Source organism: Diadema setosum, chromosome 1 (genome assembly GCF_964275005.1).
Source record: "Diadema setosum chromosome 1, eeDiaSeto1, whole genome shotgun sequence".
Classification (NCBI taxonomy): domain Eukaryota; kingdom Metazoa; phylum Echinodermata; class Echinoidea; order Diadematoida; family Diadematidae; genus Diadema; species Diadema setosum.
Window position 1 is genome coordinate 12,417,667 of NC_092685.1, and position 27,161 is coordinate 12,444,827.

The window sequence follows — 27,161 nt, forward strand, 5'->3', positions numbered from 1 at the left end:
AATGAGTCGAACTGTACTATCACGCAGAGATGCTATGGCTTAATTCTGTAAAATGCAATCTATCTTTATAAGTTTTCCCGCCCAACTTCATCAGAATTTCATTCAAATTCATGAACAGGCGTTCAAGGTCGAACGACTTTGGTCAACTCACTGCTGTCAATGTTCATGTCAAGGAGCATGTATGTGTGTGATTACTGCGCCAACGCCGTTCTCGATAAATGGTAGCATTGGCGGCTCCAGGCGGGGTGCACCGGGCGCCCCCTAATTTTTTTTTTTTTGTTGTTGTTGTTAAAACAAAAGAAATTAAAAAGAAAAAAAGGGGGGGGCGTGCACCGCCTCTAATTTTGTAAAGGCGTCCCCCCCCCCCCCCGCCCTTTACGGAATTTCTGGATCCGCCCATTGGCTTGTCCACTATTCTATTTCACAGGTTTAGCCCCACCTCTTGGTGGCTGCTGGACCATCCCTGTGTCTACACTATTATGTTGCCACAATCTTAGCCGTAGACATATTTATTCCTACAGATCATATAGAGTTCCTGCAGACTTGAAGATGAAGTGGAGTACGATGAATATCAACAGTATAAAAAAAAAAAAACCGCTGTCATATACATATATATATATATATATATATATATATACATACACTCTAAAAACACAAATGTTGAATTAGCATTTAAAAGGGCCGAGGAGTGACAACATTTTCAAAGTGTTGGTTTTCCTGCTAGATTCAACACTTAAAATGTTATCTTAAAAGTTGGATGCAACACTTCAAAAAATGCTGTCACTCCTCGGCCCTTTTAAATGTTGATTCAACATTTGCGTTTTTAGAGTGTATATATAAGCTTATCAGTGTGTGAGTTTGAATTCTTTAAAGCCCCCGTTCCACTATGCCGTTCTCGCTACGATTTGACAATTTTCTCAAGTCGGGAAGGATCGGGTAAAACCTGAGCCGATCTGGACACAGTACGATGTTAGAACGCTCCAAGTACGCTGCAGTTACGACTACCAAGTGCTTGCTACGCTCATACTACGATGATCGGGAATGAGACATTACGATCTCTGCCGCTGCCGGTACGCTTTAGAACGATGTAGCTACGCTGTCAGTGCGATGTTGCCGATGTTATCCGATCAATGCACGCTGTACCTACGCTCTGAACGATCTATACGATCTTATCACGCTGTTACCCCGTTCAGAGAGCTGAAAAGTGCCCGATGTGCCACGATGTACCCCGATTCGACTGTCGGTCTGCAGTCAGTCAACTTATTAGCATGCAGAACCGAAGAAATATACTGTGGACCCCGAAGAGGCTCCTCAACTCACGGTACTTTTGCATGCACAATGCATATTGTATAAACAAAGACGTGCTGATTTTTCCAAGATTTCTTGATGTCCTTGCTTCCTCCAGTTGTAGATGATTTCATATTCCTCAAAATTCTGCTATGTCCTCTTCCTCCTCTTTCAGCACCACGTGCAGTCTCTCTTTCTTCGCCTTTTGGGTAGCTGCTTCGCTGCTTTCTTCTCTTCTTTTTCTTCATCTCTTCTTCTTCTTCGAAAATTACAGCTAAAATTATTTCCCGTTCTTGTGCCGATGTTACTACGCTCAGAAAGACTTTGTTACGCTCATCCCGCTGCGTTTACGCCGTCACTACGCTCTCCCCGCTGCGTTTACGCTGTCACTACACTCTCCGCGCTTGCCGTACGATTAAAAATATGTCAATTTTGATCGGGGAGATCGGGAAGAAATTTTGAATCGGTTCAAAATTTCTTCCCGATCTGAAAAAATGCCCGCTCCAACCCCGACCTCCACACGCTGCTGCTACGATGCTTCCGATCCCCGTACGCTTTTGCCGCTCTCTCCCGATCTGCTAGATCGGGACAGATCGGGGTCCAAATCGTGATAGTGGAACGGGGGCTTAACGTTCATCGGGGCGGTGCAGGTGCGAATTTAGATACACGTCGGGCACTTTTTGAACACGCTTTTTACATACATTTCTGTGAGAAAATCGTGAAATCCCAAGCTGGTAAAACTCAGTTGAATGAACTAGTTAGCTTTCTGACTGTTGATCTTGGTGATCACTCAGATTCGCTCAAAATTGAATGATCGCATTGTGCAGTAGAATGCAATTCGATGAAAACGAAATTCCAAAATATGTATCGCTCTTCCTTCTTCGTATCTGTGTTTTTTTTTTTTTTTTTTTTTGCTGCCATAATTTCGCCCGCATTCATTAACAGATGAAAGTCTGTCGATTTCAGAATGAAAATCTTGAACAATAATCATAAGGCTGCGTATTACATTCAATTCCCTCTATACACACACACACACACGCACACACACACACAAACACACACACACACACACACACACACACACACACACAAACGCATCTTGCTTTATTATCCATTATATACCTCATAATATAGATTCCTCTCATCTGATTGGTTAAAAGTGGTGTCATGAAAATAGCTGTGCCCCATTTTTGATCAAAATGACGTCATGATTTACTGTGCCCGGGGGATAGAATCAACTGTGCCCTGTAAATACGTTTGGAGACAGTCGCAACCCCGTACACATAGATCACTTATATGCACGCACCAATGATACGACCGCCGCGCTGTCGATCAGCGTTGATTACGAGTGCTGTAAAAAAGACTAGAATCTATATTTTCGGTATCTATATTTCGGAATCTATATTTTCGGTATATAAAACACATAATGACAGCTTGATATTCGGGGCACAGTCAAAATTATGTAGGCCCTCGGTGATGTGAAAACCATAACTATGGTTTTCACATCACCTTGGGCCCATAATTGTAACTGTGCCCCTCATAGCAGTCATAATTTATATATTATTAGATGGGCCTTAGACGATGGTATTTATAACCTGAGGGAGAGAGAGAGTGAAAACAGAGAGACATCAAATGAGGAAAAAACGAAACAAAAAAACAAAACAAAAAAAACCAAACTTACAAACTTTTTGTCCGTTGAGATCAGATGGGCCATTCGGTCCGATCACCGACATCGACGTGAAATGCGATCCCGGGGTCATTCCGAGGTGTAGCGACGCCACGAAGTATATGCCATCTTACCTCGACAGCGTATTCAACCGTGTAGCTGAGCCTAGTATATCCAAAACGCTCGCCGAGATCACATCTGATAAGACTGCTGTGTCAGGTATTATACGCAGTCTCCAAAACTGACATTTTTTTAAAGCCCCGGAGAATGATCATTTATTTTGTTGTATATATTTGCATTTTCATATGTATGTATTATTATGTTAATATTACATAGCCTACCTATATACGTGTATGTAGGTTCGTATCAGGTTTTATATATCACTAGATATAGATACATACATAATATATTTTATATGTTTTGTATCATGTTCGCATTATGACAAGTAGGTGACTAATTGTAAATACAGGTGAAGTAACGACTTCTTTGACTTTTACCATCAAGCGAAATCTGAGGATAAAAATCATGATGGCCGGTATTGTTTCCAGGCTGTCAGTTTTGCGTTTTTGCTGGTACCATGATAACATAACCACCTCAGGGGAGATTCTACTATTACATCAAGCTTTTGCAAACGAATCTCAGAGAGATCGCTTCGCTATCTTCTTATACGTCTATTGTTATATTTTCTATAAAAAAAAAAACCTGATACTCTGAATGACCAATGAAACAGCATCCCATCATGACCTTTCATCAAACAAGGTCATCATGATCTCTGGGGTGACGTAACTAGGCCTACTAGTATTCCCATGGAATATATAGCTAAAAATAGCATTGTTCTTAAACAGTATCATCGCTCAGAAACCATACTCGTTGATGATGGTAGTGCACGAATGACCACTTTTAATGACCACTTTTACTCCTGACACCGCTTGCAACATTATGATTGGTCGCTGGACCAGAGTAAAAAAGTTGATGCATCAGTCTATTTCATCTTAAAGGGATGGTATACGGTTTTGGTTGTGGTCCTATAATACTCAAGTAAAGGGTGGGTCCCACATGTTATTAGGAATACTTTGTTGTTGTTGTTGTTGTTGTTGTTGTTGTTGTTGTTTGATATCTCAGCCATTCCAAAACAGATTTTCATCAAATAAACTTTGTATTTCAGGGGCGGATCTAGCTTTTTATAAAGGAGGGGGTGGGGGGGGGGGTATGCAAGGGAGCGTAGCGACCGAGCCCGAGCGAGCGGAGCGAGTGAGGGGGGGGGGGGGGGTGTGGGAGGGGGGTGTCCCCCTTCCCACAGTAGGGAGAATTTTTGAAAATCTGTGTGTGAAAATGGCGTTTTCTTGCATCTAAAACACCACTATTTTTGGTATAGAGGTCATTGCCATAAATAGAAAAAAAGTAAAATTACAAGTTAAAAAAAAAGATAAGATAAAAAAAAATGGTCCCCGGATTTTTTTTTTTTTTTTTTGGGGGGGGGGGTTGCAACCCCCCAACCCCCCCTCTAGATCCGCTTCTGTATTTCTCTTATGATTACACATTCTTCCATATTCTATAAGTGGTTTATTTGATGGATACCGATTTTGAAATGGCTGAGATATCCAAAAACAAAGTGGTCCTAATAAAAGGTGGGTTCCATCTTTTATGAGGACCATTTTGATTTGGATATCTCAGCGATTTCGAAAACAATGATTTTCATCAAACAAACTTTGAATTCCTCTTAGACTTGTAAGCTCTTTCATTCTGTTACATACAATGTAGTTTTTCATCATCTCACAAAAGATAAAATAAAAATCTGAAGCCCCATCTCAACCAAAACTATACCATTCATTTAATCCACAGCAGAGCTGAAATACATCGATAATGTGAAAAGGTTTGCAATGATCTATAAGAGCTTCCTGTGGGCATGGTGGGGGATGAACACTCATTGATACGGAACACAGCATGACAGCAGAATATCAGGTAGTTGTGTATTATGCTGTAATTTGGTAATCCCATTATTTTCCAAGCACTTCAGATATCTACATATATAATGCTGGTACCAACGTCCAAAAGAATAGCTATGTGACAGTGCCCTTCAATCTATTCTATTGCATACCAGTGTGATAGGAAATTACGTAATTGTACATTAATTTCGCATCTCAGTTCTCTTAATCGCTTATGATCGTGTATGAGTAAAACCTTCCTTTTTAATGTGTATTTTTCTTCTTCCTTTGTTCTTCACGTTCATCTTTATTTCTGTCATCATCATCATCGTCGTCGTCGTCTTCACAATAGTCATTATCATCACCATCATCATCATCGTCGTCGTCGTCGTCGTCGTTTTCATGCACAATAGTCATTATCATCACCACCACCACCATCATCATCATCATCATCATCATCATCATCATCAAACACAATTACCGAAAGTTGTTGATAAGGTTACAGGGAACTGATATGCATCTATGTATAAACCAGTTTGAATGTATAACAGAATTCATTATTTTTGAAAAAAAAAATAACGAATTTATTTGTATAAAGATGTCTTTTTACTTTTCTCTCTCGATCAACTTCTAGTCTGGATGAGACCGCGGCAGCGGCTAAAATGACATATTGCTTTAAAAGGGAAATGCGTCAGACAAAGAATAGGCTACCGTGGTGTTCCACTGGTAATAGTAAATTAACCCTATCATGTATGAGGTAGACCCGGGTGCCATCAGTGTCTCCATCAAATACCCCAAATATTCCCCGAGCTGGTGGGAGAACCATATGAATGCAAGTTATCATCTACATATATTGCATTTCATTTCTAGAAAACAAGAATTAAGATTTGAATGAAAAACACTCCCGAAATGATAGAATCTCACTGTAAACAAGGACGGAGCATGTACGTGTATAGGCCTATATAATCGAAACGCGTGTCCCCATTGACGCCTAGTTTCAAGAGGAATAGCTCAACCATTTATTCAACAGTCGTACACTTTATTCACAGTTTGTATAATTTTCTGTGCGAATTGAATTGAATGTAGGTGCCTATTTGTCTTTTTTCGGAGGTCAGAACTTATGTCACACATTTTCCTTTCAAGTTCTCCGTCGTGGTTCATGTGTTTCTTTGTTATTTTGATATAAGTATAGGCACGAGTGTGTGCCTCAATACGGATGTGGCCTTTATCATCGCACCTCTAGTGTTCACAAGCATTCATGCGCACGGTCACGACGAAAACAGGCAGGCCATATCCTTCATCAAAACGTTGACAGATTGGTGGAGTAATGCAATGTCGAGCGAGATCTGTGTGATTGGTTGAGTCTACATGGTTTTGAAAAAAGGCATTGCGCTTTCCAGCAAATTGTGATAAAGAGTTGTTTTCTCTACGCAGGTAATGCCTTTGTGCTTAATGTGTCGTATTTCAGTAAATGAAAATAACAACAGTACATGACAGAGAATTTTAGCCTCTTCATTCCTTCAGAATTAGAATTTTTAAGTTTTCATATGGGAGAAAAAATAACACCTGCGAAGAAGAGTTCCTTTGCGAACATGAATAGGACCAGACAATTGAAATTCTATGTGGTTAAAACAGGTTTATGTGTGTGTAGGAGGAAGTTGTTTCTAAAAATGTTTCAGTCAGGTGTTTTGATGGCATCACCAACTTGATGTGGGCAATCTTTACTCCCCTGGCACATTTTCTTGCCTCGATACCCCTGGTCTCATCCAAAACAGACACTAATAAGGAAACTGAAGGGGTGGGGGGGGGGGGGAGGGGGAGCAGTGCAGATAATGGCCATGCTTGGAAGACACTTGTACAAAGACTATTAGTGTTTGAACCTGTGACCTGCTTTTTATACATGTCGATCATGCGTGCCATTGATACTATCAAGAACTTAACGTTAAGATTTTTTTTTCAAGTGAAATATAAAAAAAAAAGAAAAATGGCAGCATACAGGAGTCACATAAAGTTTATCAGGATTACTGATTTTGTTGTTTGTTTGTTTGTATATGATTATGCACAAAATCAAAATAGAGAGGATTTCTCTTTTTTTTTTAAGTGCAACGACCCCAAGAGTTTCACATTGAGAGCATTGTTGTTTCTTGGATCAACATGGATGAGAATTCATACTCTTAACTGGACGAGAAGACTTTAGTCCTTGATATGAGTATATTCTACGGCTGGGGATAAATGGCAATGGTTACCTTGAAATGTTTGTGTGAAAGCAGTGGCAGGGCCCTCTGGAAAATAGTATTTGTGCTAGAAAGGGCACAGCTACCATATGTAGATCAGACCATATACTTCACCTACATTGGTACAATAAATTACAATCATGAAAATCGGAATGTTGATACAGTGGACTCCCCTTATAAAGAAGTCCTTGGGGACCGGCAGTTTTCTTTTGTTATATCGAAATTTCATTATAACCAAACAAATAAACAATAAAAGCATAGGTATGGTAATGTTGTGGCTTTAATCTTTGTTTCATTGTAACCAGAATTTCATCATAACTGTGTTCATTATAACGGGAGTGCACTGTAGTATCAATGACAATAAGTTGCAGTATTACTATTATTATCGAATTCTTGTTATCATTTTCATTCTTATGTTAATGCTTTTTATTACACTGTACTATCTTGTTCTGGTGAACTCTTGAATATCCGTTGACAGTCACAGCAAAATCATACTTACACTTTCTGGCAAAGTAGGACTATAACATAGCACATTTCAAGACGACATAATGAATAATCTTCACACTTTCAAATAGTTTTAAACAGGTTATTGCTCCTTTATTAATAAATATTGTCTTTTTTACAGTGATGTAAACATACAAATATTACATGGATTCCACAGTTTCTGCTACCTACTGTGTATTTTGAGTATTGTACAAACAAGGTGAGAAGCTATACCAGGAGAGAAAGCACAGATATGTGCGTAGAAAAAAAAAAAAGGAATATTGAAGGCTTGCTGAGACAGGAGTGACATCAGCTCTAAAGCACATGTTGGAAGACCGGGATAGCTTTTAGCCCACACTTAATCAAACTATCTAACAAAGTTTGGCACTGTGCAGTAGAAGTTCACCAGCTGAACCTTGCATTGCAACAATGTACTGTTTCAAATGAAATCCAACTGGCGAATTTCAGAGGCAAATTGTGCTATGCCTTTAAAGGACCAATGCGATGCAAATGCATTTTGGCTTGTGCTGATTTCTGACACCGTGATCATCACTTGTGCTGATTTTTGACACTGTGATCATCACTTATGCGGCCAAAAGAATATCTAAGCATGTGCTATATATTTCACGATCATTTTTCAACTAGTTCTCTTCAGATTACTTGGATATGCCCACAAAAAGCTTTCCGAACCAAGATTCTGTCAATGACATTATGTCAATCACTGCTACTGCATTAATATTGCTAACAAAAGACACTGGAGTGTACCTTCCCCTAGGCAGAGCATAATGGACATGTTTTCCAGGCAATCTGTTTTGTTAATCATATGAGTAACATGGAAGAAGAAATCATGGGAAGTGTTGCTCACAGACTTCTCCATTGGAAGACTACTCCTCCATGAAAATTATAAAAAATTTGATGCTATATTAATCAAAATTAGTGATTCATACCAGAAGCTATAATAAACCTGTTCATGTGCTAAAATACCAAAATGGAAGCATCGTCAGCAGGCACCACCTGCCCCTCTCTGTATCATTTAAAATACATTGTTTCTGCTCCTTTACTCCAAAAAACTGTAGATACTGATGAACAATGTTGAGGAAAGATTTTGAAAAACCATAGAGACTGGAGAAATGACAATCGCATCTGTATCTAACTCAAATAGTCTGCAGAATGAAGTATGTGAAGTCATCACAGCTACACAATGCCTCCACCAAGATAGCACGCCAGTCAAACAGATAATGATCATCATCTCAGTCATGTACAGTATAGATTCAGCATATAACATTAATACTCTACATATAGTACCCATGCAAAGTGGAATGATTATCTGTGAGAAGTACCCTGTGGAAGACTTATAAGAAAAGGAAGACAAAGGAAAAATGAAGGCAATACTTAACTCCATTTTCTGATCAGAAGAACAACAGCTAGAAGAATTCATTTTCAACCCATACCACCTCGCACTACAGACAAAAACATGAGATATGTAAATATGTATGATTATTTCTGTTGCCACTGTCCGTCCAAAAAGTAAGATTCATAAGATATAGAATTGTTTCAGCTACAGTTAGTTACCCCAAGATAACACTTAAAATGTATTGCATTAGACATTTGCTAAAGCTAAATATAACACATCTGCAAACCCTTATCTGATTAAAAAAAGTTTGTGACATTGAAAGAAAACTATGATCTTATCATCTGAAGTATAGACATACATGCCACTAATGATGACATATCTGTTTTCTTCCTGTAAAACAAGAAGTCATGCATCGATTGAATATCAGGACCATGAAAATACATTGTACATTCCTACCTTCTAAAACTTTTGATAAAAACTCAAGAGGATGGCCATTTATCCTGGAATTCTTCTCAAAGTGGGGAACAAACAACTCAGATAATGAGTTTTTCATTGCATGTTTAGTTTCTGTTTCTCATTACTTACACTGTGAAATACAGAATTAAGAGGGATGATATAGAGACATTATCTCAATACAATCAACTTGTTGCACTAACAGACATTCTTTGCATAGGTTTTGTTTAATACTTTCATTTCATTTCACTTCATTTCTGGGGAAGGCATGTAGCAAAGAATCGATAATAGGAGGGAGTAGTCACATTGGTGTCGAAATTTCATCTGAACTGACGACCATTTTGGCAATTCATTTGCCAAACTGGGAAGTGAAGATGACATACACTTCTAAAAGATGGGCCTAGTAGGAGCATATCCTATCCATTCTACGTTACCCGATACCATCATAAAGCACATTGAGCAACAGCTGATGTTGTACAGGTTATAATCAAAACTATTTCACTGGCCATAAATAACTACAGACTATTGAGTTTTCAGCACTGTTTATGGTACACTAAATGGCAATTACAATTGACCACAAAAACCACAAACTTTGACCTCACTCATCAAATGAAAGAAAATCTGAGGTCAGCTAATGAGATTTGGTGGTGGTATTAAATCACCAAATGGATATACTTGCCTAATGGAGACTAAAAGAATGAGCTGAAAAACTCTGGTACAACTCAATACTATGACAAACTCACCCTGTACCTCTTATGAGTTTTGTATACAGCCTCTATGTCTATCCTACATTTCATCACGAATGTCCAGTCAAAAATCATCTATCCATGAAAGCTGCTTATAAAAGTAAATAAAACTGTACTGAAAAATCAGTACATAGAAACAAAAATTTGCCATCAGAACCAGGCTAACATGAAGCGTTTGTACTTTTGATTTCTAAAAAGTAAAGAGTGGAATGAAGACATACACAATGTGTTCCTCAAACACAGAAAGAGGAACACTTATAGATAATGATGCAAGATCCTATCACACTCTTCTCATCATGTACTAAAACGTGACAGCAAATAGTTAACACCTACACAACAGATACATGATGCATGCGAGGAAGAGGAAACGAAGATGTTATGTACTGCTACCGACTTACATCAGAATATCTCTCAGTCGACAGTTTTGGGAATTGCAAATCAATATACATGCTCATCTGCAAGAGGACACCCTTGAAATCCCCCTTTGTGTTTGCCTGATGTGACACTGGCTTCTTACTGTGACTAGAAACCTAGACACAACTTATGATGCAAAATTTGACTGCATGGAAACAAGTACGCAATTTTTTATCATCTTTTCTTTTTCTGTCATTTCTCCTTGCATAATTCATCGTCATAACTTTTAAGTCTACAAATAATTCTTCAATATAATATTTCCCCAGCCTAAATAGTTTATTTACTTTTTTTGATGAGATGGAGGCATGCCATCTAACAGCAGACTGAGAAATAATTAAAGGTCACTGCCCCATGAAAATATTTATACTACCCAAAGCAGTGGATAGCTCTACAGCTTACTGCAATCTATCATCTGCAAGTGTCATATCACGATCATTTATCATTGGTATTATCGATATTATTGTATTATTGATTATTTGGTACCACCATCACTAAGGGTGCACGGGTTACAACTTGGCATGTCATAACTGAGCAAATTAACAGATCCACTAATCAGTTTGGGATGAGGCTACACCTATATGCAAAAACTATAGTAGTTTCTGAATTTCAGATGGACATGCAACAAGTCTCAATTGATGATTGAAGAAATGTATGAGCGTTAATCCACTTGAGTATACGCCAGCCAAATTTCCTCTACGATTCAAGGAGGGCATGCCACCGGCAGACCTGGTGGCCCTTGGATTCCCGCATCTCACTCCAGTGGCCGATCTCCTCCTCGCTGCTGTTGCTAAGGCCCATGGAGAACCAGCCGATGGACTCCTTGCGCTTCATACCCTTCTTGTTGAAGACGCTGAAGAGAAGCGTCATCTCGGGCAGTTGGAACTGGGCCACCTGTACACAAACACACACACACACACACACAACAGAGAGAGATGAAGTGTTATACACAAGTCAAAGACTTATTTTTACTCGATATGAAGGAATGCATTATGACCACACATGTGTGGCCAGTTTCATGATTGCTGTTCACCTTTATACATGTTTCATCCCAAATGCATGGATACTGTAAGATTGTATGATTTCATGAAATTCTATCGACCAACGATCAGGAGTATGAAAGTCTCAACAAGAACATATTTACAATAATGAATATGTGTATAAAAACAAACATCCTAAGACTCATTTGTCATGTGTTTCTATGACTGCATTTTTGTTAGTGGAATGCAATTTCAGCACACCTATTGCTGCTAAGATAAAAAAGCACCAGGATGGCACATCACACACAATATTTTAGGAATCCTCATTTGGAAAAAAACATTCATAGCTTCTACCTACATCATGCAAAAAATGGTCAAAAAAATAAACATTGATGAATATGATCTCCCTGCTTGCAAAGTTTCTGACAAAAATTCATCAATGTTGATTTAGGATAGCAATATCCATCACCAAACTCTTGCCCCATCTATGCATTGATTTACCAAATGAAGCCTGGTCACACATCTAATGTCTGTGGGATTCTGCACTCTGCATGAAACACGATGTTTATTTGCGGTTTCCATCTCAAGTAGAATTTTTTTTTCAAAAATTACTGTAAATTACATCTATATTCTTTCTTTAATGACCCAGAGAGTGAGAACATGAAGAAATACTGCCAGGACCACCTCATATTAACTCAAGTCCCTCATCATTTAAAATCTATATGTTAAAGGAGAATTGCAGTCCAGTTGAAAGTTATCAGAAAAGAAAGAGTAAAGTTTTCTAAGCAGAACAAAGAGAATTCGATCAAAATCGAATGAACATCAAGGAAGTTATGAAATTGTGAAGTTTTAGCTTATTTTCATGAAACAGTTCTAGAACCGTCAATATGAATATGCAAATACTAAATTGATGATGTCCTATCCTCACAATTTGTCACACAGATTTCATACAAAAAAAAATGAAATTTTCAGTTTTTATTCAAATAATTACGCCAAGTCTCAAATCCTAATATGTCTGACTGGTCTTTTTTTTTTCTTCAAATCATTCAACCAGAAAAAACAAGTTCACATGTCTTACACTTTCATAGCAGAAAAATTTTGTCTTGTCTTTTTTTGTACACAATCAGTGGAAACTGTGAGGTGACTATATCATTACCTTACTAATTTACATATTGATATCAAATCTTCAAGAATTGTTCAGCAAAAAATAGTGAATCTTCAAAATTGTGTAACTTCCTTACTCTAATGACCAAATTTTCATCGTCAGGCTTGTCCGATTTTACTCTTTCCTTTCAGACTAACCTGTAACTGACCCGAATTCCCCTTTAAGCTATAAATTCTGTATCACACAAACCTGGAAGAAGAAAGTTTCCTTGAACGTCGGGTTAGATTGCCCTCGCCTGACAGAGGTCTTGCTCTTGGAGACTTCGAAACCACTTGATGACATCAGCGCCACCTTCACGTAGGAGTCTGGTGTGATGAGACATGAATATCAGAAAATCATTTCATATGAGGCACATTTAGCATAAAATGCCACATTTGGTATGTACTATACCACCACTGGTAGATCCAGCTAGGAAGTTTGGAGTGCATCCGTGGAGGCATTTCATGAAGCATTTTGTTGGACAAATTTGTTGGACAAATTTGTTGGACAATTTGCTTTCAGCCAATCAGATGCAAGGCTTTCAGTATCTTATAACAGTTTGTCAGAAAAATACCAGGAAAAACCCTTGACGAAATGCCCCCCAAATATGGTAAATAACAATTTTTTTTACTCTTAGACTTTTGCCACAAAATATGCCAAGTAAAATATGCCATGTGGGTATAAATGAAATGTTGATATATCCTTGCTTGCAAACTGGTAGGGAGAACTGAATTCAAATTTGCTTTTACTTGAGCAACGTGTGATGAGCAATTTTCAAGAATTAGCATTTGATTTAACAAATTTGGGAAATAGCTGCTAAATCCTGTTCAATCAAATAAAATGATCAAGAATCAAGTTATAATAATGTATTCCACCAAAACGATTGTCCATTTTTTGTTGTCGATATCTGACCCTCAAAAAGTAAACATCTCTGTTCCCAGACTCAGCCGCTATGCCAAATCATTGAATTGATATCAAGGAACCTCCCTCCCCCATCCCCCCAAAAAATAACAACAGAAACAAAAGAAAACAAAAGAAAGCAAAACAAAAAACCAAATGGTCACATCATAAGATACACAAATCCACTCTGATGTGTCTACAATGAACAAACTCACACAACCTAGACAACTGTGACATGACAAGGAAATCAAGAAAACATGCAGAACCATTACTGGTCAGGTCTTCAGAGTCACCCAAAGACCAAAGAATGTCAGAAGATGTGCCAATCAATAGTCACACCACAAGTACATGTAACCAAGGGGTTAACATAATAAAATACATGCAATCCTAAATTTGTCCATGCGCATACCAGGAGCCCTGCCGGCAGCTCTCTGCTTGAAGTGACTACCCTTAATGATCTCCACGTCCAAGCGGCCCGTGGTGGCATTGTAGGCGAGGCCGACAAGGAGCTCTGGCACACTGCCCTGGCCCAGGGATTGCAGGGAGGAAGTACTGTTGGTGTCCGAGAGGTCTGAGGTACTGGAGTAGGGGGATGATCCACCCTTGGACTGAAGAAAAGAACAACAAAACAAGAAAGTATAGAGGTGTGAATTTTCTTTACTTCGACTCCTTCGCTACAAACAATATTCTCTTTCTTTCAAAACAAGAAAGTATAGAGGGGTGAATTTTCTCCAATGTGCCTCCTTCTACAACAAATAATATTCTCCTGCTTTTGGAACACGAAAGTATAATTCATTTTCTTCACGGAATCAAACTTCAGCTTCAACTTGTCGCAAACTCCCACTGAAGCCGGGGGGGGGGGGGGGGGGGGGATATAACACCTGACAAAAAGTAATACTTGACATAGAGGGTGCTACAGGTATGTATTTTAATTTTTGTTTATTTTCTGCTCTTATTTAACTTCCACAGTGCTAATGAATGCAATACTATAATGTGAACAAATGTGACCCGCTACAACAAAAGGATCCTAAAGTCGCTGACGGCCGAGCCGAGAAAATCGAGTTTGAAGTCACATTATCAAAACTGGTTAAAACAATCAGATCTCTGTTTTTGGCATAATTTTGTAGTCTAATGTTTTGTCCATCATCTGCCGAAATTTCGAAGCTAAATGATCAAAGGAAAGGCAAGAAATTAGCATTTTTCTGGGCCATGATTTTCCAACTTTCAATGTTACAGAAACGTGTCCGAAGATTTGGATTTAGCGCTGCAGCTAGACTCCGCCCCTAGCAACGAGGAAGTGATCTTATTGGTCAGTGCATTTCATCCTGATTACCGATTGGTTGTGCTTAGACCGCTGGCACTAAGCTTGACTGAACATGGCGGAGGTCGCTAGGAGCGTGCCTTCTATTGTCAAGCGGTGAAAACTATCTCGCCTCCCCATGACCATGATAGCGTCGGAAGGACAACTTTGAAGGTGTTTTTCTCAAAACTCTGATTTTCTCAACCACATGACATGCGCTGATAAAATCATCAATATATCCGCAACCGAGTAGTTTTATGAGTTGTGGTATATATGAAATTAAAGTAGAAGAGTACGGAAATAATATCATTCCATTTTCAGAAAATTGTCCTCCCCCGACTTTCGGATCCTTTTGTTGTAGCGGGTCACATATAAATGTCTCATACAGGTTCTTTGGTATTATTTTTCATTGATTTCCTGAGATGTAGAGCAAGTAAAATATTATTCAGGCTATGTAATTAAACATTGATAGCTAGAGTATCATATTCATGCCAGGAAATCATCATTCATCAAAATATTATTCAGGCTATGTAATTAAACATTGATAGCTAGAGTATCATATTCATGCCAGGAAATCATCATTCATATTCTTGCCAACTGCTGAGCTTCATCCTATATGTATAATATCATCTCCTGGACAATTAAAATTCATCATAATTGGACTCTGAGATAGGGAAATGAGGCGACACTCACCGTCTCACTGCGGGGCTCGATCCGTACTTTGATGATCTGCTTGGAGGAGACATTGAGGGAGGAGAACTTGATGACGCTCTCACCCATGAGCCTCTCCTTCCGCATGCGCTCGCAGCCGTACAGCCGGCAGCGCAGCGCCGTGCTCACCACCTCGTGGGGGAAGATGCGGGAGAAGCGGAAGAGCTCCTTGAAGAGGGGATCCTGCGACTCCCTGATGTGGGTCTTGGCCCGCTGGCGCTTGGCCGGCAGCAGGAGGAGGCGGAGCCGGTAGCTGCTGGCCCCGCCCTCCTCCTTGGATGGCAGGTTGTGGCATTTGATGACGGTGACGTTCATGCGGCGCGCCTCGCCGTTGTACTGGAAGACCAGCTCGAGCTCGCCAACAGCGGGCCCGGCTTCTTGTGGCTGGATAGTCTGTGTTATTAATTCAGCAAAAAGAGAGGTGTCTGGTTAATGGGAATGATAATTGTCATCATTAAGGTGAATCTTTATAATTCAGAGGAGGGGACAAGGCTTGACATCAGTGATGGCCCAGGGCCACTAGAAATAGATGTTGGACCACAACTTTTTTTTTTTTTTTAAGTGTTTTGGTGGCCAGATTTGGGTACCAAAAATGTGTGAGTGTGTACATTGTTTTTTTTTATGTGTTTTTATTATACAGAAAAATAATCTAAGAGAATATTAACCCATTGAGGACAAGTCCCGAGTACACCTGGGCAGGTGTCTATGGGAAATGTGTGTTGTAGCAAAATCAGTCCATCCTCAATGAGTTAAACCTATGCCCCAAGATTTCATAATTGCATACATTTCAGCTACCATGCGAGCCATGTTGCAAGATAGTCTACATGGCTGAACTCAGTCTATTTCACTGCCAATTATGACCAAATTTAGAAAAAAAAAAAACCACAACTTTCATCTTAATCTTATGTATCCACTAATAGAGATAGGTATATACCTATATGTTAGACACAATCATTTCATGAATATGTGGTGTCACGAACAGTCATGTTTATGCCTCAATTCAATAAGTGTGTTAAACTCAGTGACATTATTTACAGTATGTGACATTTGAATTTCTTGAACATATCATACAAATCCCAATTTATTTCACAAATTATCAAGGTGTATTATCATTTCAATGTTTTATTGATCTTTTCCATTTTCTTATGTTTTTCTTTCTTACTTCTTAATCATGGTACATGCCACTTAACACACTTTACCATATATACATGTACCTACAGATTTTTACACAATTATTATGATCTATTCATTTTCTTTAATTGGTATATCATTTCTTTGTATTGTTTCCCTTTATTTCCTATATTTCTGTGCCACCAAATTTTACAGTCGGCCATTAAAGTAATGGGCCGGGTGTCAAAATAAAATGTTAGTGTTGAGCCTCAAAGAGAATCGGATCTCCTCCTAAATTCACTCTCATTCATGCAACAGCCAGCAACAATGATATATATGCATTTTTATCATTTTTTTTTTTTTTTTTGGGGGGGGGGGGGGGCCAGATCATAGCATTGCTGCTGTCAACAGCCAGTAGTGCTCTACAAGATATATTTCATAACAATAACATGCCTGTTTACTGCTGTACTCTGGCATAGTGTAAGTATTTGGACAAAATTAATGTTCTAAAGTGGGTAGGTATGTTAGACAAATACTGAATAGAAAAAAGCAAATACTGCACATTAGATAACATGTTAAGTAAGAAGTAATATTTTCATACATCATGTGCAAGCAGCCTGTTCATTTAGCACAATAAAAAAAAAGACATAACTCACAATCATAAACTATAATCATTCATAATTTACATACAATGCATCCACTGCACTAATTCTACATTCTTAAATGTCATGTTGTCAAAACAATGTCTGTTTTGAATAAATGATTAATCACCATGCATGTGTACATTTGATGCAATCGGCACAAAAAAAAAAGAGAAAAATCATGGTGTTGCTGGCAAATACTTGCCCACGCCCTGCATTAATCCCTACAGCCCACAATCTTTAGATAAGCACTCATGGGTAAACAAAGCCCCCCCCCCCCCCCAATCCTCTTAATCCAGTCACTTCTAGTGCCCACGTCAGTTTAAGTTTGCTGGTATATGCTGTTGCAGAATAGATCTATAGATCACTGACAGTTATACAACCAGATGTGTTGAGAAAAGGGCGACCATTTGGTATTCCCAAATCGCAATAACTCTTTGTAACTCTGTGATAGCAAACATGCTAATGCCACTGTCTAATGTTACACATGGCAGAGATTTATGAATTGGTGAAGACCCCTTTTTGGGGTCATGAAAGTAATAATCTGAACCAGAAATATCTAATGCCAAGGTAATACACACATTCGGTACGGGAACAGCCTCTATTCCAGTAAGAAACCAGAGGTTCCCAAAGAAAGCAGTGGGAGAGAATATGACACATCTTAATATCAGTTTGTATGGCTTAGGTATATATATCATTAAAATATTGACTGCTTCAAGGGACATTTTTGTTTAAAACTATTCGCCCAGTTTTAATTTCTCAACAGTACTATACCCCGAGATGAGAGAATCACCGAGGGCAAATGGTTTTAATCATTACCTGAAAGAAAGCGGTCAATATTTGTTTTATATACTGCGTCCCACTTAATTCTAAGACATTCATGCTAAATTGAGGCACTGAAATAAAGTTGTGCTACTGGTAAGAGAAAACAAAATTACATAAAGTATCATTTCGATCATTTCACGATGCGCAAATAGCTATGTACACAATTCGCATGAGCAACGCGCAACGTGCAAAAATAGATACACAACTTACGTGCATCTTGAAAAAGCACTAGATATAACTGCTGGGCAGTACAGCAAAAACTACACGGACAGTACATCTGACCAATCAGAATTGAGGATTCATCAAATGAGGCATATACATGAAGATATATAGATTAATATGATAGGGAATAATGAGAGTAATATATTGAGAATGGTGTTCAAGAAAGGCTGCAACTGTACAAGAAAGAACTCAAAACTTGTTTGTTCCAGTAATTTTTACGTGTTTTCTTTCGGTCATGGCTCTTTCCAAATGAAGCAATGTAAAAGGAGGTCTCACCTTTCTGCGCCAGGAATGTCACTGTGTGACAAACATGGTGCATTAAAAGATTCCATTGTTGTTGTTGTCATTGTTGATGCTGTTGTTGTTGTTGTTATTACTATTATTATTATTCTTATCTTTATTAATATCATTATCATTATCATTATCTTTATCATCATTATATTACAAAATATAAAAAAACAATAAATAAAAATAATATATAAAAGGAACTAAGTATTACTTGCAATCTTTATGGGCCTTGTCTGTAAAAACAATATTTGCCAGTGCATGGAGATATGTGTGCCTATATGCTGCTTGGTAAAAAGTACATCTATACAGACCATAGATCACTTAATGAGGTGTAGCATGTTGCTCAGGAGAGGCCAATAGGCATGCATGGCCCTGAAGGGGCAAATACTCGGGGAGACTGTTTTATGATGACATATGATATGAATGATGGCAGGCTAGCATGAATTTATGACCATGAGTAAAGGCGCATTCGAGCAATCTCCCTATAAGCACACTGTATCATACCATACCCATGCCAGAGGAGCCCTCACACACTCATAAAGTGTACTGTACCAAGCCATTATTATACCAAGCCAAAAGTGGACCACTTCCTGATGTGCTCAAAAAGCATACCATAATCGTACCAGAAATTGGCATGAGAAGAATATGCGTAACACGCACCTACATCATAATGCAAGAGTTGATTCTCTTTGTTCTGGACACCTGTAAGGAGTGTGAAGTGTGTCAAGTACATGACCCTGTTGCTACAAAATGCGCGACCCCCTCTAAAAATAACTTGAGGTATGCTTTCTCCACTGAGAACACTCAAACACTCCAAATCTGGCATGGCAAAAAATGGTATGCATTGGATTGGTTCGCCATGGTTTGTTTTTGAGTGCTTGCAACCGTGGCCGTAGTCAGTCTCACTCACCTCTACAATGTCCTCCTCGTCATCAACGAGCGGCATGTCGTCCAACATCTCTGATTGCACTGGGCCCTCATCATCGAGGTCGCAGGAGCCCTGATCGTCTCCATCCTCTGCCCGGATACCTGGGGGAAGACATACACAAAAATATAAGACGGTTACATGAAACCTGTCAAGCATTCACTGTGTAGAGATTGAACAACCACGTACGTGAATGGTGAATATTCCGTGAATAAATTTGATATACATAAAGAGTCTGTAAACCTTTTTTTTTTTTTTTTTTGGCAGGCTCTCCAGGTTTTAGTAGGTTTTCAATTATATTTGATTTGATGTTGGCTGTTGGTTCTCATGAATGCGCATTTCAAATCTCGGCTCATTGCTTTATAATGAATTTCCTTTAACACTCTGGGGATCCGATCCATTCACCACAGGACAAGAAGATAAATCTCAATTTGCTATTGCAACATAATGATGGCAAAAGTTCAGACTTTTACAGCCTCTCTGCACTAATTGATAGGTGTGTAGACTTCTATGTATATGAGATCTTCATCTCACCCTCTTCCCCCCAAAAAAAAAAGTGAACAGAGAAAAAGATCAAAACAAAAAGTCTTGCATAAGTATGTGACTACCTCTGTGACAAATTAATCACCATTTGAGTATGTATGTGTGCGTTGACTACACAGATATTACAAGAATTCCACAATATTATGCAGAATTGACTAGCGCTAGAGGGTAGATACAGGTCCAACGCTCAATGGTAAACACTGTGATATGGCAAGTATTTTACACAAATTTCCAATGACTACTTTTCCCTCTTATACACAGACCATAAAACCAAGCACATACACATATCAATGCCTGCTGTCATTGAGCAAATCACAAGAGTGCTGTACGTATAAGCTGTTATTTTCACGAGGGTTTAATTTTTGCAAATTTCACCCATCATAGTTGGATGATGAATTTAACAACACACGAAAATGTCTCCATGCACTAGGGTAATGGTGCACTTAAGTATAAAGCGTCAGCGTCAATTTGCAAAAACAACATCTTGCGAAAAAGTCTACGACCCGCTCTTTCGTGAAAATATTTGTATGCGAAAATAACAGTATGTGCAGTAGAGCCCTACATTCCACGGGGTTTAATACATGGTCAACATGATGCCTGAACGAAAGCACATCGATGGTTTTTATACAAGAGTTTGGTTCAATGCTCTGCCTGGAGGGCACACTCCATGAAATAACCAGCATTGCATATAGGAACCCATTACCACAGTTCACATGAATTGTGTGTGAGCAATGCTATGAAGTACAGACTTACCGTGTGCGACTGTAATGAAACAATGCATACCGGTACATCATATAGTAAAACTTCACATATAAGACACAACCTATGCACCAGAGTATTTAACATTACCTCCTACTGTATACCCGAGAAGTTATTAAAAAAAGTGGATGAAGACAATTAGATTGTCATGAGTTGTGGTTAATTAAGATACAGTTAATCAAAATTTGGTTAGTAACATTCACATCTGTACACTTTATGCAATTTGTAAGCACACAACGCATGTCACATACAATGATCTATTGTTGAATCTCAGGTCAGAATGACACCCCACTCAAGATGAAAATGTATTCATATTTACATAAATTTCCATTAAATGCCTTAAATGAATTTGGCAACAATATTAGGGCCTATTGGTGTTTTTTTATTTTTTATTCTAGCTTTAAGGAAAAAGATGTGTCTTCCCAAGATGTGAAACTATTACCAGAACTCTTGTGAATGTGTATAGATATTGTGCACTGTGTTATATGTCATGTTATTTCTGGCTTTAAAACTATTGAACAAAATGATGCTCTAGACTACCATCCTTCCAGTGTGGCAATAAAAGTTGTTATCTCTTTCCATATAGCAGCATTCAGCACTATGACAACATCATACCTGTTAAAAGATCCATATAGATGGAGGAAAGCCTAGGTACAATGAAGCAGTGTATGGTATGTGTGTCCCCTTCAAGGAAATATACTAGGCCATACAGTTTTGAATGACAGTTACACTTCTAAATTAACATATTCTCATTGGTCAATTGCTGTAATTAACTTCTGCTTCTGATTTGCAAGGAATATTGCTGAACCCACATCTAAAAGTACACATTCCTGTGCCCTAAACACTGATCACCCACAGGACCATACTATCTCCTATTATCCTCAAATTTATGTTCCAATGAAAACTCTGAAAACAGACATCAATGCAGTGTAACTGAACTGTACAAGCTTTGAGTGCACCTGCATAGCTCAGCATACACGCAGGTTGGTAGAGATCTGCATGTTAAGTGCATAATGCGTGACCACTCAGTCTTTTGAAATGCATGCCGTGGAACTTGACGATACATGTAACACATTGCACGTATTACACATAACTGTGGAGGTGTTTGTAATGTCTGAATAAGATAGACAACAATCTTTATCAGGTTCATTCATCAAAGGAATGTGCAGTCGTGTGAAGCATATATATATGCTTCACACGAAATACATGCTTCACACGAAATATATATGGGCCGTGACGCAAGAAAAGGGCCCTTAGCGCCGCTGCGCGCAAACGCCAGAAAACGGCGCGGAAGCTTAACAAAGCAATACGCGCAAAAAAGATCAACTAGCTAACTACGCGGAAATGTATAGACGCATCAAAAAGTGACAGGATTTGGACAAAACATGCTGTTTTGAATGTCGTAAATGTCGCATTTAGGAGTGGAATTTCAGACAAAGGTTTGCATATCCAATTACGTCAGAGTTTCTTCTACAATATGGAGGTGAAAACTCATTTTCGGTATAATAATGCCCTAAGGGCCCTTTTCTCGCGTCACGGCCCATATATATATGTTGTTTTTTTCATAATAAGTGTTTGTGTGTACACATCTACCCCAGGTAATCAGTCAAAATAGGATTTGCACTACATGTATACATCACAATGGATACTGCTGCACAGCAGGGCTACATGTACACAGACCTACTTTTACATGTGGGTGGATTTCTTTTTTTCTTCTTAACTTCTTCTATGATACAAGCAATGGAAACATGGCAGTTTGATATCAGGCCTACAGTCATACTGAAAGGGCAAATTGTCACATCAGTTTTGAAAAGAAAGAGCACCAACTTGAGGTCATACAATGAATAGTTTAGCTCCTCTGTATAGTTATATATGCATATGTACTTATCTTGTATCTACATACTACTGACAATTCATTGGCACTTTATGAATAATTCTGATGCGTTGTGTGTGACACCAAACATTCACTAACTTTTGAACAAGAAATAGAAGGGAAGATTTTTATAGGTTCACAGCACAAACATAATGTGCATGACAGATGTAATGAAGATATAGAGGCATATGAGGTTGCAATAAATTTGCAATAAATGTGCCATCAATTACATTTGTATGCAGTGACTGAAATATCTTCATTCATTTCTTGTTTGGGAGAACAGCTCATATTTCAAAATTGTACTTCTTCTGTGATTACATGTCTGTGAGCTAAAAAAATCTCTTTTGAGTCCTTTTTGTTTTGTTTTTTTTTACTCTGTAGCTCTCTCTTCTCAAAGAGAGTGTTGTATTTTGAGTGGCACTCCAAGTAAAGGGTAAAGGCTGAATGGAGCATAAAATGACAGTGGCCCTGTGCTATTTGTTGGTCATTCTACATCTAAATCCACAGTGCCATACCTGGATTAGCTGATAATTAATGTTAACTCTTCCATGTCAAAACTACAGTCTCAGTTTACAGATTTATTATTTGTTGTGATCACCACTTTCCAGTATGTAGACTTTGTCATGCTTTTCGCCACCACTCACAAGTGTGTGAACCAGCAGATAAGAAACTTTGGTATGTTTGTTTGGAAAAGGCCTTTTACCACTGCTTTTAGTTTTCCAAACTACAAAGGCTGAGGCCCTACACGTATATACAGAAAACTTTGGCATCTACGTGTACCTTGACTACCTAGTGCCCACACATATCCTTCAGAATTATGTTACTCACCCCCCCCCCCCACACACACACACCATTACCACGCCTGAACAACCAAAGAGCTAGACAGACAGATAAAAACAAACTAGATGCCAAATATGAAAATAATTATGCCCTATATACTACTCACCAGACAATTCAATGCAACAGCTAGCACACACAGCAGGGGGAGAGAACAAATCTATGAATATTTAACTCTACTACACTGGCCCCTGGATCTTCTTTAATTGTGTATGGGTATCCAAAAACTTTCTCATTAGCATGTTTGACAATGTACCATTAACCTGGAATATGCATCTAGGTGCACAGACAGTTAAAGCATTATGAAGCTTAAATTTGCTTAAATTCAATGCCAACTCTAATTATTTTACATGAAACAATCTGCCACAGTTTCTTTTTTATTTTCATAATTCAATGGTTTATACCTCTCAAAAGTACAAAAGTGTCTCTTTTCTACAGTATGTATCTATCAAGCATTCTATTCTTTTTATCTACTCAATCTTCTTCCTGATTTCAATCTCTTTAGTATCTCACTATCTTGTCTCATATCCCGTACCCCTTTCCTCCATTTTAGAAAGAAAATTGAATGCAATGAAGAATAGGGCAAGGCAAAAGCGATCTAGGTGAGTACCTCCAATGAAAGGAAAGTTCCTTAAGTTTATAAACCTTGGACTCAAATGTCCTGTCACCACACATGATCATACTGCGCTGCTTCAGATTCTCAAAAGTGAACAATAAAGACAGGAAGAGATCGAGATAAAAGACGAAGGAGAGACAGCCAAAACATGCTTAGCAGTCCATTCTCTTGTCTCCTTGGTGTGACAGAGTTTCTTTTGTATCCCAGAAAAGTGTGTATACATGAATATATGTATGTGTTGTTTTTTTTTTTTTTGTGCTCTATACCAACATTTTTAAAGATGGCTTTTGTACAGCGTCAAGGAGGGGGGAGTGAGCTAAAATCAGGCATGGTAATATTTGAGGGGAGCATTATGATAACAGAAATATTAACTCAAATACTAACCAAAAGCCTCATCCCAGTTCTAGGATTCTGGAATCCCAAGTATATGTAGATCCCACTTTTTTTTTTCTTTTTTTTTTTTTTGGGGGGGGGGAGAGTTTTTCATCATGGTAGGCAATAAACATCCAAGATTGGAAATATCATTTCCAGCAATGTTTGATATTTTCTCTCTTTAAAAAAAAAAATTGCTGATGGGGGTACAAAATGAACTCTTACCACAGTTGCTTGCCATATACAGGGTGGTTTAAGGTATCATCATACTACACACCTTTCCATCTTCACTCATACAGTCCTATTTTACTTTACTGTAAATAGTGAAAGCACTTTAGAGCACAGTCAGCCAATGTCACCATCGCATAATCCATCCCGGTTTAGCTTCTACGAGCTGCTGTAGGTTTTTTTTTTTTTTTTAATCCATTCAAAGGTTCGAGGCTGTAGCATTCACTGAGACAACTGAAGAGTTACACATAAGCTTCTAGGTGATCCACTCATGGCACCTTGGGCACTACATGTATGCGTTTGTAAAAGACTTGAGAAGAAAAAACCCTCTAGAGATTCATGTTCCTAACCCCCCACTCTCAGTTTGGATCTAGGTCTGGATTTAGGTATGGATCTGGATCTGGATCTGGATTGAGTACGCTAAAAACACCTCTGTATAGAGTATCACTCAGGACTGTATCGCTTAGGACCCGTTGAGGATGAGTCCCGAGTATACAGGTGTCTATGGGAAATGTGTGTTGTAGCAAAATCAGTCAGTCCTGAATGGGTTAATGTGTAGCTCATCACAAGGGAAGTGACACTGTCCAGAGCACATCTTTAAATGTGTAAGAATTTGGGATCTGTTAATCAATATTGCTTGGCAGTTTGTTATAGTCTTTTGCTTTTCTATGAGAGAAAGAGTTAATGAGTGCATTTTGAAGTGCCATGTAAAAGAGAGTGGTTATCAAGATGGTAGCTCTGGGCCACACACCACTCACGTCCATTAATTTGTATCTCAGTCATCAATTCCTCATATTTTCATTTATCATCTTAGTGAAATGTGCAGTGAGGCAAAAAAAAAAAAAAAAAAACCAACAACAACAAAAAACCACACCATAAAACATGATACACATGTATAGTTCTTTGAAGGGAAGCCTTCAAACACTGATGTAATAAATTAGAGTCACAGGTATCTGTTAAACTTGATACCGGTACTGAACCTTTAACTGGGAAGGGGTCAAATGCTATCACCTTGCATTTTAGTGTTAATTTTAATCAATTGTCAAAGAGGACATTTTCATTCTACACCTTGGTGAAATGTGCAGTGAGGCAAATCACACCATAAAATATGAGACATGTGTACCTAGGTATAGTTCTTTGAAGGGAAGCCTTCATACACTGATGTAATAATTTGGAATCTCAGGTTTCTGTTTGAAAAACTGGATACTTGTATGGAATTTTTAGCTGGAAAGGGGCCAATAGAATGCTCTTGGAGGGTCTCACTGAAGGAACATCACGGTCTTTTAAAAACCTACATTTGAAATACATGCTTTATACTTACTATAGTAACTACGAATAAATGGCTATAAATACATTTTCCTAGATGGTAGACTATTGGTTTTTTTTTTATATATCCGAACTAAATGGCACACACCTTGAAAATCCAAACAACAACTTTGGGTACAAAGAGAACAATAATTACATGCCCTCTTTCAAGACTGCAACCATCTGAATTAAAAACAAACAAACAACAAATCAAATATCACACAAAAAAAAACAAAACAGGATGATATCCAAACATGGGTACAATTGGCACAAGCACAATTTCCATCTACGGAAAGACATCTTTCCTTCAAATGAAATCTTTGCATGATCAGCAGCAAAACAGTCGGAATACAGCCCAAGAACAAACCCTTTCTCTCTCTCCGTTTCTTGGATGGGTGGGTTGGGAAGAAATGGTGGCAAGCATAACCTGGAGAGTTTCAGTGCATGTACATGTATGGTAGTGGGTGAAGTATTCCTTTAAGACTATTCATCAAGGTAAAATTGCCTTTGGATGATCCAGAAATTACTTGCCATTTTCCAAAGGTGCTGACTCCATCGCCTCTTCCAATACAGGCTGCACTGCTACTGATCCATTCACGAGGGAGCCGCCCCCACTCCGTGCTTCCGAAACAACCGACCTCACATCACTTTTGCTCCCCTGCAAGCTGTCTGTCTTTTGGATGCTGTCAGACGCGCAGGAGTCACATGCCTCCACGGCATCATCCTTGATAACATTGCCGTTGCTCTCTTTGCCATCCTCAGAGGTGGTGGCATCCGCGTTGGTTGTCCGGGGCATTGACCCAAAGAAAGGGAGAAACCCCGGACAAAGTTTGAGGCACAGCAGAGAGCCCATCGTGACCGCCTTTATGGCCTCGGTGATGGCCGGAGACAACAAGGTGAACCACTCGTCAGATGTACAGTGCAGCTATAGATGAAGGGGGTCTATCACACACACTCCAATTCACATATGACATGCACTTCCAATTCAGAGAAATAAATTTCCAAAGAATATGCCAGTCCTCA

At 38.7% G+C, this 27,161-nt stretch overlaps 1 protein-coding gene across 1 annotated transcript in view; it reads right to left on the reverse strand.

The window, feature by feature from the left end:
• Positions 1-9,595: 9,595 nt before the first annotated feature.
• Positions 9,596-27,161, reverse strand: part of LOC140227001 (synaptotagmin-14-like) — a 56,217-nt gene continuing 38,651 nt past the window's right edge. The window contains exons 4-8 of the mRNA XM_072307437.1: positions 19,591-19,709; positions 15,577-15,987; positions 13,993-14,191; positions 12,894-13,009; positions 9,596-11,453 (exon numbers count right to left, since the gene is read on the reverse strand). Coding sequence (XP_072163538.1) covers positions 11,256-11,453; positions 12,894-13,009; positions 13,993-14,191; positions 15,577-15,987; positions 19,591-19,709 — 1,043 coding nt within the window. The 3' untranslated portion in view covers positions 9,596-11,255. The remainder of the gene's footprint in view (positions 11,454-12,893; positions 13,010-13,992; positions 14,192-15,576; positions 15,988-19,590; positions 19,710-27,161) is intronic.